This window comes from Cydia amplana, chromosome 1 (assembly GCF_948474715.1).
Source record: "Cydia amplana chromosome 1, ilCydAmpl1.1, whole genome shotgun sequence".
Lineage (NCBI taxonomy): Eukaryota > Metazoa > Arthropoda > Insecta > Lepidoptera > Tortricidae > Cydia > Cydia amplana.
Genome location: NC_086069.1, coordinates 26,539,750 through 26,554,294, shown reverse-complemented (window position 1 = coordinate 26,554,294; position 14,545 = coordinate 26,539,750). Strand labels below are relative to the sequence as shown.

The 14,545-nt window shown below is 38.2% G+C and overlaps 2 protein-coding genes across 2 annotated transcripts in view; both read right to left on the bottom strand.

Annotated features, from left to right (window-relative positions):
- Positions 1-12,621, bottom strand: part of LOC134651369 (mucin-2) — a 52,314-nt gene extending 39,693 nt beyond the window's left edge. The window contains exon 1 of the mRNA XM_063506465.1: positions 12,571-12,621. The gene's annotated coding sequence lies outside the window, so the exon portion shown is untranslated. The remainder of the gene's footprint in view (positions 1-12,570) is intronic.
- Positions 12,622-13,155: 534 nt separating this feature from the next.
- LOC134650933 (coiled-coil domain-containing protein 97) lies at positions 13,156-14,233 on the bottom strand. Its single transcript, XM_063505891.1, has one exon. The coding sequence runs from the start codon at positions 14,178-14,180 to the stop codon at positions 13,158-13,160; it is 1,023 nt and encodes a 340-aa protein (XP_063361961.1). The 5' UTR covers positions 14,181-14,233; the 3' UTR covers positions 13,156-13,157.
- Positions 14,234-14,545: the final 312 nt, after the last annotated feature.

The following is a 14,545-nucleotide window of genomic DNA, read 5'->3' as shown; positions in this document are numbered from 1 at the left end:
TCATTAACATTAACTGTATCGACTAGTAGAATAAAATTGCGAGTTTTTATTTTTTGAAATTTTTAGTCGGTTGGAGTCCCGGGCGAGGCAAGCGAGTTTTAGAAAATCTTTGAATGCAGTTTTGTTTCTTTTTAAAAATAAAGGAATGTCTTCTTTAAGTAAAATGAGGCAGCTTAAGGATTTAAGGTAGTTTCCCTCCAGGGCCCGACTTATCTTTCCACCCTGTATAGGACCAAATAAAGGGATTTAAAACGATTTCCAGCTTGTTGGCAATTAATTCTTCGAAAAAATTTAATTTGAATGGCCTAATATGAGATTTTCCAAAACAAAACAAAAAATAGCGAACGTTATAACCTTTTCCACGCCGTGTCAAATACAAAAGCTGTCACTCAGACGCCACATTATTGAAGTGTCAAAACTGAAGTTGAACTTTATGTATATGCACGTAGGTCGATGTTGCTCTGTGGTATGTGACCGATTAATCGGTCTTTGGCGTTGAACCTACTACGGTGCGGATATATCGGTCATTGTAACTTAATGTCGAACTACGTGAAATTGCGTTAAATTTCGCCTTTCCTTGTCGGCTTAGTAACAGAGGGCCTACCGCGAACCACGTTCGACGTGTTACCTCCCTGTCACACTTACGTACGAATTTACAAGTGCGACAGAGAGGCAACACGTCGAACGCGGTTCGCGGTAGGCGCTCAGACTTGCTAAATCACATAATACTATCATATCCTCTTAAAATAACAGTAAGTATTATCTTACTTTTATAATTCCAATTAAATTCTGGTCAATTTTTAGTCATTTTCAACTTTTCATTCATTTCGGTGAGTTAACCCCTTACTGCATGTAATAAAATGTATTTGTTTAAATTTGAACCTTAATAGCTGTCAACAGAGTTGAATATCATATCCGCCATAAATGCCTTTGTTATTTAACAAATTGGCTTTGATATATGTATGATCAGAGAATAATAAAATCAGCCTGTAAGTATTATTCAGGCTGAAACTAATTAAAAGCGTGTAAAAACAACTCTATTATCCGAAGATTTAAGTTTTTATTTCAGATCGAGATTGTCATAAGGTGCTATATGCATACTTTTGCTTTCGGTAACCAGTGGAGTTGGGGTCATTCATAATCCTCGAGCCGCTGGGTATTGTATGGTAATGCCGGGTCCGAGGGGACTCCATATTAGTCATTATTCTGTGACAAGTACCAACGCATGTTCTTTGCTCTTAAGAGCAAACGAGTCGAGGGCCAAGCTAGCCAGTGGTACTGGGACCTCAAGATCGAAGAAAGATCGAACCACTAGGCAAGAGCTGATATATATAAATAGGTACTAATAAAATAAAAACACCGGCCAAGTGCGAGTCGGACTCGCGCACGGAGGGTTCCGCACCATCAACAAAAAATAGAGCAAAAAAATCGTGTTTGTTGTATGGGAACCCCCCTTAAATATTTATTTTATTTTTAGTATTTGTTGTTATAGCGGCAACAGAAATACATCATTTGTGAAAATTTCAACTGTCTATCGGTTCATGAGATACAGCCTGGTGACAGACGGACGGACGGACGGACAGCGAAGTCTTAGTAATAGGGTCCCGTTTTTTACCCTTTGGGTACGGAACCCTAATAAAGATATGTATACTCAAGGAGGGAAAATAAACTGAAATGTGACATAACTACTTATAGGTTAAGATTATTTTTATCGCATTTACACTTGTAACTGAAAGTAAAGTCTACCGCGAAAAAACAAATTACATTATCTCCCCCTATATCGCTCGAATAGGTAAGCGTGATAGAGAAGCAGATAACGATATTTTGATTTTCGATTTTCGCGGTAGCCCCTCAGTTCAGATTCAGAGGGCCATTTCGTTCGTTCGAATATCTCTCTATCGCTCGAATATGCAAGAGCGACAAAGCATATTATAAATAACGAAATTTCTAGTTTTGCGGTAGGCCCCTAGACCCTACGCGGAGCAGCGCAGCGATAAAGGCGTTACGCTACTGCCCGGCGGCTACATAGTTATTGCCAAAAATAAGGGGTCTATAAATAAGGTATTACTTTAAGACGTTTGGTCAAAAGTAAAACATAAAAATTACCCTTAAGTTTAGCTTTATCGTTCTTGATCAAAACAAAGAAAATCCAAGTGTGGATTATATCGGTTTCCCTTGGGTTCAACTCGCTTAATTTACATCGGCAAAGAGAATACAGTGCGCCCGAGCTGACCCCGCGCCTGCGCGAGAAAGCGCCGCGCGCGCCGCGGTGCGCCTACTAATTATTGTAAGGTGTATGTCCACCGAGCTTCTTATTCGATTAAGACTTTACACAATAACCTGTAATCAATTGTTCCTGTCTGGTTATTTTTGTATTTAAGTATCGTGTCCAATTAAATCATTCCAGATTATTTCGTTGGCAAACGAGTGGGTCACTTGAGTAAAACAAAATTGTGTCTATGGACTAGGACTAGCGCATTGTTACTGGTGATATTGATGATTCTCAATACCATACCTTGCCACCGCCATACAATATGCCCGCAATTTGCGAACTTAGATTTTCGCGGCTATAGTTTATTCTGTGGCTATAGCCCAGTTGGCAGAGCAGTGGGCGGACGACCCAGAGGTAATTAATTTTGTCCTAAATTTCGAAAATTAACATATTTAAGTACGTGCAAAATAGGGAAATAAGAGACCGCGAAATCATAAAACACTCAAACGCATCTGGATGTCGATAAAGCTTACCAATATTTTATTCGCCGATTTCGCATCAATCTAACATTCGATGAGTGATAATTGTTACTTAATGATAACGGCGTGCGTGCCAGCCGATTACGGTAACCTTACGCAACAAGAGAAATTTAATGTGACAACACAAACAGTCGTATTAAATATGTTCCTATGACTATTAATAGCTATGTTCGCCGATTGCAATTTACAGCGATTTTTGCATTATTAGATTAGATTTGCATGATGAGATTGGCTGGTGAGCTGGTGGCATGGTGGAGTAAAGTTCACCTGATAGTAGCTCAAGTATAAGTGTTTGTGGCTTGATCAATGAGGATGAGCCTTATTTCCTCTGCTGGGTAAAAGCCGTAACAGACTATCGCACCGCACCGCGACTTTCGTGCGGCGGACGTATCGATATCGTGTAAGGTGGTCGCCGTACGTTAAGGACACAGCTATAAGTCAGAGCGAGAAAGAGATAGTTTGACCGCACCAAGGTTGCGGTGCGATAGTCTGTTATGGCCTTGGAGAATACAACTAAACGGAGTAGCCATTAACAGGCTTTCCCCTCTGTCGAAAATAGGCGGCCAACGGTCATACACAATATATGGACTGACGTTTATCTGACATGGCTATTTTTACGTTACGCATACATTTGACGTTCCCCTCCCCCGCAAAAATCGGCAGACTGTTTTGTACAGAAAATTACAGACAAGGCGTCTCCGTTTGATTATACGAGGGGTATTCAAAATATTCTCGGTATGAGAATGAAAACAAACAAGTACGAAAAGTTTGATATTTTTATTTTTCAATATACTCCCCCCCTATGTTCATACACTTAAAAGATCGATCAATTATTTTTTTTAATCCCTCGTAAAAATATTTTTTATCTTTCGTGTAAAAATGCTCCTCCACTGCCGCCTTCAATGCTTCATCGTCAGAAAATTTATTTCCACGCAGATCCTTTTTAAGATTGGGGAGCAAAAAGAAGTCGCTGGGGGCTAAGTCCGGACTATACGGTGGGTGAGTAACAGTTTTAAACCCACGTTCAACAATAGCTGCCTTGGCAATATGAGCAGTATGGACGGGGGCGTTGTCATGCAGAAGCAGAATACCTTTGGTTAACTTTCCTCGCCTCTTTTCTTTAATTACATCCTTTAATTGACGTAGAATGTTAGCGTAGTACTGTCCTGTGATATTTACACCTTTTTCTTTATAATCGATTAGTAATACTCCTTCACAATCCCAAAATATCGTGGCCATGACCTTGCCAGCTGAAGGGATGACCTTCAACTTCTTGGGATGAGCTGAACCCTTAATGTGCCACTGCATGGACTCTTGTTTACTCTCTGGGTCATAATGATGAACCCAGGTTTCATCTCCAGTAACTATTCTTTGCAGCACCTCATCAGGATTTTCACCGCACAGGTCAATAAAATCGGAACAACAAGCTACACGCATGTCTTTTTGAAGCCGAGTCAGCATTCGCGGAACCCATCTTGCACTTACTTTTGACATATTAAGATGGTCATGTATAATATCATGTACGGTACCAATAGAGAGATTGGTTACTTGTGCTATAGATTTTACCTTCACTCGACCATCTTCCAATATAAGTTTTTCCACTTTATCAATATTTTCTTGTGAAGTAGCTACTACAGGCCGGCCAGGTCTAGGGTCATCTTCAATACTCTCCCTTCCGCGTTTAAACTCGCTTGACCACTTTTGAATGGTAGATAAAGAAGGAGCAGACTCACGGTAAACACAATCCATTTCCTCTTTTATGGTTTTTTGATTTTTACCCTGTTTTGTCAAGAATTTTATCACGCATCGATGTTCTAATTTAGTTAACATTGTCAATTCGCACAGGATGTTCATGTTTGTTCAGCAATTGCAGAAAAACAAAAGACTATCTCGGTTCGAATTATACTTTTTTTTAATGTCAATGAATAAACCTTAGCGGCCAGTAACGAAAGAAATTTTAGAAGAGGTCGTAAGATATCAATTTGTTTTTTTTTTTTTTTTTAGTCTAATCTGCAATCGGCTGTTCTAGCCATAATCAGATGGTTTGTTTTTTTTTTTTTTTTTTAAATTATTATTTAGGGTGGTGTTCCACTGAGCACCATCACCAGTTTGCGTGGGGGCTTACTGTCTCTGATCTAGCCCTAGAATGTGCCATCTTTTTAGCCTCGGTATGTAGTCTTGTTCGTGTAACAGGTTTCTGGCTAGTTCGTTACAGTGGTTTTGAAGTCTTTCCTTGTACTTTTTGCAGTATTTGTTTACCTCTTGTTTTATAGTTGGCATTTCTGTGTATTCATGTATTTCACTATTTCTAACCAACAATGATCATTCTTAGGGTTTTGTTTTGGAATCTTTGAAGTATTTCTAGGTTTGAGTTGCTGGCTGATCCCCACAGCTGTATTCCGTAGGTCCATATCGGTTTTATAATACATTTGTATATGAGTAGTTTGTTGTTAAGTGTTAGATTTGATTGTCTTCCAATCAGCCAGTATAAGCTCCTGCATTTGATGTCCGCTTCTTTTCTTTTCGTCTTGATGTGGTTGGCCCAGGTCAGTCTTCTATCGAGGTGGAGTCCTAGATATTTGACACAGTTTTGGCTAGGAAGGGGTTCGCCTCTCATAGTCACTGGTGGGCAGTCTCCCTTGCGTAGTGTGAAGGTTATTTGGACAGATTTTGTTACGCTGGATTTGATCCTCCAAATCTCGAGCCAATGTTCAATATTCTTTAGATGTGTTTGTAGTTTTTGTGATGCGATTTCAGGTCTTTTGTCACTAGCGAGACAAGCTGTGTCATCCGCATAGGTTGCTGTGATCACTTCATCAGAGACCGGTAGGTCGGCAGTGTAGATTGAGTATAATACTGGACCGAGGACAGATCCTTGTGGGACTGATGCTTTGATGTCATATAGGCTTGATGTCTCTTCACCGAATTTGACTTGGAATTTTCTATCTAACAGGTATGACTTAAGGACCATGTAGTATGAGTTAGGCAGTCTTGTTTTTAGTTTGTATAACAGGCCTTCATGCCATACTTTATCGAAGGCTTGCTGGATATCGAGGAAGACGGCAGCACAGTATTCCTTACATTCCAGTGTGTTTCTTATCTTTGTTACAACTCTGTGAACCTGTTCGACTGTAGAGTGTTGTTCCCTGAAGCCAAATTGATGATTAGGGATGATGTTTTCCATTTCTAGTATGGGTTTTAATCTTCTTAGGAACATTTTTTCAAATACCTTGGATATTGTTGGGAGGAGACTTATTGGTCTGTATGAGGTAGGCTCTGTAGGTGGTTTCCCAGGTTTTGGCAGCATACAAATTTGTGAGACTTTCCACAGTTTAGGATAATAGTGCAGTCTTAGGATAGCATTAAAGAGCATGCACAAAAATACAACTGGTTTTCTTGGTAGGCGTTTCAGTATTTCTGCAGTGATGAGGTCAAAGCCCGGTGCTTTTTTATTGCCCAAGTGTCTGATGGTGTTATATACCTCATTTGGTGTCACTAGTTTTAGTGGTAATGACAGCTGTTGTTCACTTGTTATGCATTCTTCAACTAATTTATCAGTGTCTGGGGACATAGAAGTGTTAGGTGTGAAAATATGACTTAAGTGCAAAGCAAAGGTTTCTGCTTTTTCTGCTTCTTTTCTGGCCCATGTTCCCGACTGCGTTTTTATAGGAGGGATTGGTTTTTGTGGTCTTTTAAACTGTTTTGTAATTTTCCATAGTGAATAGTCATTACTTTTAGTCGCTGTTAGAGATGAAAGCTTCTGTTGCAGTGTGTAGTTTTCGTTTTCCTTGATCAATGCTCTTAGTTCTCTGGCTGACCTATTGAGTGCTTTTTTATCTTCTGCATGCCTACTTTGGTGCCATTTTCTTCGAAGCTTTCTTTTTTCCTGGACCTTGTTTCGGATTTGCAATGGAATGTTTTTAGCCTTACTGGATGTTTTGTTGTATGGGGTTGAACACCATGCAGCTTCTTGAATTTTGTTGGTAATATAGAATGTGGTATCATCGATGTCTTCTGTTGATTTTAATCTTATTTTGAGGTTTAACTCCGTGTTAAGTATGTCCGTAAATGCACTCCAGTCAGTTTTGTGATTGCATAATGCCAGGTTTTGTTCCTTGTAAAGTGCCGTGGAACTAAAAGTCCCTATCACTGGTGTGTGGTCTGAAGTAGAGTCTAGACAGCTTTCCATTTCAAAATACATGTTTGAAAACCCCTTCACAATAAAAAAGTCAAGGAGATCAGGGCACTTCTTGGAATCTGTAGGCCAGTATGTTGGTTCACCTGATGATAATGTAGTCAATTTGAGTCTGTCTATGCACTTTTTTAGTTCTCTGCCACGGGTTGTCACTAATCTTGAGCCCCAGTGTGTGTGTTTGCTATTCCAGTCCCCACCGCAAATATATCTTGGGCCAAGTGATTTAAAGTAGTTGTAGAACATTTCTTCATTGATATTATGTTTAGGAGGACAATATACAGCGCTTACATTATAGTCCCCGGATCTATCCTGAACAGTGATTGTAGTGGCTTGAAGGTAGTTTTCCTTAAATTGGCTATGTGTGAAGTGCTTTATATTTTTTTTAATTAACACTGCAGTACCACCATGTGATGTACCATCAGGATGATTTGTGTTATATACTTCATAGTTTTCCAGTTTAAAGTCTTTTTTATCATTTAGGTGTGTTTCTGATATTAGAATAATATCAATTTTGTTTGTTTGTAGTAACATTTTAAGTTCGTTTTGGCTTGGGGCCAAGCCGTTTATGTTCCATGTTGCAATTCTTAATTGTGTTATTATTTGTGACTTATAAGGGCGGTGATAAGGGACATTAATGTACCCATTTGTTGTATTAGTAGCTCTATTTGCTTGGTTTGTTTGTTAATTGTTTGCATAAGTGTACATTGCCAGTCGCTATTAGTTTCATTTTTGTTTGAAGTAGGTTCATAATAATATGTGGGTTGATGTTCTTGTCTTGTTGCCCTGTAAGGTCTATTACTGTTTTGATTTATCACATTACTGTATGATGTATTGTCGCTTCTATGTATGGGTTGCAGGTCCTTTTCCTGTACCAAGTTCATTTTAACAGGTTGGTATGAATGTTCAACTGTTTGGTATGACGGTTCAACTGGTTGGTATGAAGGTTCAACTGGTTGGTATGAAGGTTCAAATGGTTTCACTATTTGAGCATTAGTCTCATCCTGGCTGGTTTTGGGTGTTTTGTTCCTTCTTCGGGCTGCTATTTCCTGGTATACTTGGCAGCCTTTGTAATTCCCAGGGTGTTTGCCTCCACACAGCGCACATGTGGCAGGTGTCTTTCTGTCCTTAGTGCATATTTTACTGTCATGGGGCCCCGCACATTTGACACACCTATAGGGCCTTAGGCAGTTGTTTTTAGTGTGTCCATATTGTTGACATCGGGTACACTGTACAATTGTTGTACTTTTATGTGGATCTTCTATTTTAACACACTGATGATAGATATATTTGATTTTTTTAGCATCATTGTTTTTTTCATTTGGTTCCAGGTTGACAAAGAAGACATTAAATGGTTCCTTGTTGTCCTTTCGTTTGACATTTATAATCTCTCCTCGTACTTTGTTCCCAGTTTCCTCTATGGCTTTTATTATTTCCACTGTGGGTGTTGTGTAGTGTAAGTTTTTAATTACAATTTTTATACACCTGTCTTCCTTTCTTGTGAATGTATGACCAATTAATCCTTTACTTCTGATGTGATCCATCATTTTCTTATATATTTCCATTGTGCATGTGTATATTATGAGCTTTGTGCTGTTCACTATCTTGTATGTATACTCATTGTCGCTGACTACTTCATGCAGACAGTCTGTGAGTTTCTGTACATCCATAATACCAAATAATACGATTGGTGGAGGTTTTGATGATCGTTTCGGCTTTTCTGCATCAGCAGCCTGGTTTTGGATATCACTTTCTTGTTCATCGGGAGGCAAGGATGAGAAACGGTTTCTTAATTCAAGGGGATCTGTATTTCCACAGTCTGGACGGTTCATATTGAACCTTTCCTGTCTTGCTTCATTTCTTTTCTGGATTTTGTGTGTTGTTTTGGGTTGCTCAGGTGAGCGGTATCTCTTTTGACCGTATTCTGGAACTTTCTGCCACGGTATCTTATTGTTTTTGTCTTGATCATTTTCATTTTCGTGTGTACGAGGTGTGTTGTTTTTATTAGTTTCGTCTAAATGACGCGTTGGTAAGGTTTTTTGGCTTGCTCCGGTTGAATTACTTCGTTCTCTTGGTGTTGTATTGAAAAGTGCACTGTGGAAGACCTGTTGAACGAACTGTTTTTTGGTGGCTGATGTTTCTTCGTTTTTGCTTGTTGACGGGGTGGCGTTGTTGTTATTTGCCATTATGATTGTTGTTTTATCCGTTTTCAAGATGTATTGATGTAGACATCATGCAAAGATGTCCCTTCTTTGTGGGTATCACACGCGTGATAAACGAGTTTTAGGTTAGGATTTGGATATGGTGTTGTGTGCCAAAAACTTCACTATTTACACTAATATTTATATTAATTCACTGAATATATTTGTTATTGTGTCCGATTATCACAATTTTATAGGTAAAACTTTGAAAAAAACTTAATATTCTTAATAAATCGTATGACAGTTCGTTTTTTTGCTGCTGACGCGATTGCGTTCCGTTTCGCACTATTTCCGTTTCGCACTATCAATACCGAGAATATTTTGAACGCCCCTCGTATCCTCTAAGGTTATGGCTTTAAAATTGGGTAGTTTAAATTTAGATGAATCCTTGTATAGCTATGCCCAACGGGTAGACTACGGCCCTCTGGAGATGCAAGCTCCCAAAGAGGTTTTCGCTTGCGATCATCCGGGCGTTAGTAGTATAAAATACGCGCAGATATCAAGGATTCACCAGGGAAATAAAGTCAAGCGTCAGAAATGTGAAATTCTCTTTTGATTCGTATGCATGCCACGCCCGCCAGAACCATTTAGAGAAACAGCCAGCCTACATGATAGTGAAACGCCGCCAGGGTCCAAACGACCGAATACCTACACATTAAAGTTGTGCAACATCTCTATCTTTGAGACAAGGAAGTGTTACTTGTGTTATATCAACAAGCCAACAATGTAATAGAGGGAGCAGGCGACTTTAATTGCATGCTATCATTGCTATTATTGATTATCGTTTGTATGTTTTTTTATGTAATATGAAGCAAACGAGCAACATCAGAGGAGCCACTTATGCGTTGCCCATGGTCTAATAAAACATGTTTTCTCTTCCCAGTGTCACTTGCCTACGTCACAATAACATTGCCACTTTATTTCAACATAACATGTTACATGGGTACATTATATCTATGGTTAATAAGTTAAAATATTTCTTTATAATTTTATAATTTTCATTTATATGTATTTTATCTTAAATTTTACAATGACACGTCATTTTTAATTATTCGTTAGCAATATTTTCCGATTCACGAAAGAAATTTCAGACGTTCGGGTAATTCTGTTTACACTACTGGCAACACAGGATAGCGATGTCACATTTGACAATCCGCCATGTTGTCCCTGCCGTCATCCTTGTCGAACGCGTGTTAATTGTTATTTCCTTCTCGCTCAGTGTCAGCAGTCGCAGTGTTTTCCAAACTTTTCACGTCGTAAGCTTGGTAATTAATGTTTTGTTACGAAAATGATTGGCTGTTCTATTCGGAACTGTAAAAGTAGGAGTGAAAAGGGCAGTATAGATTTGTTTTATTTTACTATGTTTCTACATGAATAACTTAAAATTAATGCCGTTAAAATAATTTTCACCGTTGGTTAAAATTCTCCCACATTTTAAAGTTTGAGAACCTGTAAACAGCATGATGACGTAGGCAAGTGACAGTTAGGTCATTCGCGAATCTCGGAAGAGAGTACCAGGTGCGTTGCCAACCTTTGAGAACCCTAAAAACCTGCTTCTTGAAGAACCCCATATCATAGTAACGCAAGGGAAACACCTCAGAATGCCTACCTACCTACCTACCTCATTCCACAACTAAAGGAGATAGTGATAAAAGTCCTGATAGTTCAAAAAATATCGGCAGTATTAAATGTCCATACTAATAAATGTGAATGTAGCTCAGCTCCTTGCCTCTTTACTCAGGTAGGGGAAACTTTCCTTAATCGTACCTGCGCCTAAAACGTACCCTATCAAGATCTCGAGTTGTGAAACTGCAGTGGCGACGCCAGTGCTACAAAATGAAACTACTAGTTCGCCATGTCTCATCACCCGTACAACAACTCCACGCTGCCCTTCTACATAAAAATATTTAAAATGTTAGTAATTTTGCTCTTTTCGAGTAATTTTTTAGGTTGATACCTAAGATTTTCAATTCCGCACATGCTGAGATATGTAAATTAGAAGTTTTATGCTTAATTGCATACTCTTTTACGGTTTCAAATAATGGACGACAGACGCCACCATTTTTTACGCGGCAATATTAAAATCGTTAGTTATCATGTGCCTTATTCGTACTGAACACTTTGTTTTATTTCGTACTTTAGAAGACATGACGCAATGCACATATTGTGAAACCTGGATTCACGAACTATGTGCTGGGGTTGACAAAAATACTCATAATTTTATTTGTGATTACTGCAAAGATTACTTATGTCAATTGCTGTGATTATAAGACCGATACTAATTATAAGATCTCATGGTTTGACATGGAGACAATACGTACGATAGGTACGTAGTACGATATACGAATATACGGGTACGTTTTAGGGACAATTAGGCCTAAATCGTACCTTTTCCACTTTTTTTTTTAACTTTTATTTCTCAGAAGTTGTAGAGGTTTAAGTCTAACTTGTTACTTTTGTTGGTTCGTTATTAAATAAAGATTCTTTAAACACCATTTGATTTTTTTTTATTAGTTGTATTTCCAATTAGCATTTTCTCTACCGAATTTACTATACCGAACCTGGGGACGAAAAAAAATTACTATCTTTTTTAAATGACTACCAACGAGTTGTTGATTTGTATTTTTAAGTAGTCAAATTACCATATGTAGGTATATAAATAGATGTCATATACTAAAGAAAAAGTGACCAAACCCTCCGGTAGCCGAGCCGGAATCGAACCGGCGCGGGGTCTTCAGCTTACGCGGCTTACACCACTAGGCCACCCGGTGTTTCAGTTTATAATTCCTACCTATTTCTTTTAGAAAACCCTTTTCTCAATTATATATCTAGCTGCGTATTGACAGAATTAGTATTAATATTGATACGACCAGTTTATTACCGGAGGGGTAAATTGTATACGTTTCCATCATGACTATCTAATTACCGTAGTACCTAGTGTACCTACCTCAGGGAAAACCGGAAATCAATGTGTTCATTAATTTATGGGATTAGCTTCCAACTGTCGTTAAATACATGCCGATGTTGTAGTGAATAAGCAGTTTTATTTGATTAGGTAGGAAATATCAAAAACCTATCTATTAAAGAAAGCTCGAATTCTATATGTGAATGAATCCACAAGTTTACGAGTTACAATTAGTATACGATCGAAACTGCTTTTTTTGCCGAAACCAAAGGTTCGGTTTCGCTCATTTTCAATTACTTAGTCAAATATCAATCTCGTCAAGATAAATCTAAACACCAGATGTCGATTTAGATTTTTCGCGCGAGATCTCTAATCGCTAATCTTGATTCGAGATTGCATTCCCTAGCCAAGTAGCCACCATCACGCGCACTGTGAACTGCCAATAGTGCCAATAAAGGTGAAATTACCTAATAGATGTCAAGTTTTCAATTTCAGTGTAGGAGATAAATTTTATAACATACCTGTAAACTGGATCTTCAATATGAGGACTTGATCTTTGTTACAACCGTGTCTTGTGCAATATTCTTTTTTTTATTTCAGTTTCGCCAGTTGGTTAATGTTTGCTATTGGAAGAAGAAAAAGGTTTGGGTAGAACAAAAAAATAAACATAAAAACCAAGGAGGTTGGAAGTTTAGAAACTATACTATACTAGGGAGTGTTAAAGCAGGTGCATACTCCAACTCATATGAATAAAATTCTCAGGACTTGTGTATAAAATATAGTGATAGAAATCATGATTTGGCTGAAGGCTCGGTTTCGGCTAAAAACTGCCACTCCATACAGTGTATTTTCGATAATGTTGGTCAGGGACTGACAGAGAATATCACTTGATATTTGTCCATAGCTCTTTAGTGATGAAAAACATAGTTTTCCCTGTGATGAAAGATGAGGCAGCTCCTATTAATTTCCATATGAAAAGTTGCCAATTCCTGGATGTAAGTTGGCTAGTGCATCTAGTGCTAACATCAGGAGGAACTAACATGGCTATTTACTTTATAACAATTGGGAAAGCACTTACCTACGTGAGGAGAAAGTAAAATAATCAATTTCAACCCTCAATATGCCTTTTATTGAGATGTTCCATAAATAAATCTAAAGGGTCTTCGCCACTGTCAGTAGAGTTTTTCCTTCCGTACTCCGTGACCAGTTGCATGTGCTCCTCCAGGTTCTCCGAGTCATTTGGCTCGGAATCAAAGTACTTGTCCTCAGCGTCTTGTGAAACTTGCTTCAGGTCATCATACTGCTCATTGTTGTCTATGGTAGTGTAGTCCATATCGTCTCTGCCTTCCACAAAGCTGGAGTACATCTCCTGCAAGAATTCTTCTCTAAGCAGCCTTCTTTCTGGAGCGGTTATTGTGTTTTGGGTTCTCACTTCAGGCTTGAAAGAAGACTCGGGTATTTCACCATCATCAAACTCACCCCATCGCTTTTTCTTAAACTGTTTATCTTCATCATGGTCCACTTCTTTTGGTCCATTAATATCCATAGACTCTATATCTTCCTCAAGCATTTGTTGGTCTTTTGTTTGTCTCATTTGATTCCTATCAACTGTCTCCAATATCAAGTTTAGAAATGTAAGGTTTTCATTGTCCACCCCGTCTCGCTCCTTTATTTCTGCTTCTGTCAAATACTGCCCCACCAGTTGATCATAGAGCAGCGGGCTTCTGTACATCATTTGCTTTTCACTGAAATAATCAGATTCATCTTGCAGCTTCTTCAATGCATTGTATCTTCGGTTTCTCACTCTTTTATGCCTTGTATCATCGGAGTGATATTGTTTTAATTCCTTTATACATTCCCGATATTTGGTATCTCCACTTTCAGGCCGATAGTTATCAAAGTATTCTATGTGATGTGGTGCTAAATATTTTCCAAATTGTAGTAAAAAGTCAGTCGGCGCTCTTTTAAAGAGATCACAGGCCAACTTTATTTTGTCCCGTGTCCGTATTTCTGTTTCATTAACGTGAGCAGTTTTTATAGATATCTTTGCGCATCTCACTAAATAATCTACAATATCTGTGATAGGATCTTCGATATCGTCTTCAGCATGACAGTTTTCATTCACTGACATGGTCGATTATTGTTCTTTTACCAAAGATAAAAGTAAAATCAAGACCTATCTTCAATACCAATAATGTATTTTGTGATGTTTTTTTATTTATTTAATTTAAAATTTTCAAATAATAATCTTCACGAGCCGAGATTAACACATTGTTTGACATGTTTCAATGTTTGACAATTGTTTTTGACAGCTCAATGACATTTGTAATTTTTTTTTAATTCCAAAACCTTGCACTAATTCAGTGTCTACATCTTGTAACAACATAATTAATGAATTCTACGGGTTAGTTAATTAATATTAACTGTCTTGTAATTATGTCATTTGTACTTACTCAGTTACATGATATCATAAACCTGATAATATCATTGTGTTGC

Bases quoted from the DNA above. Each gene is read 5' to 3' on its own strand.
- LOC134650933 (XM_063505891.1), bottom strand. From the start codon at position 14,180: ATGTCAGTGAATGAAAACTGTCATGCTGAAGACGATATCGAAGATCCT.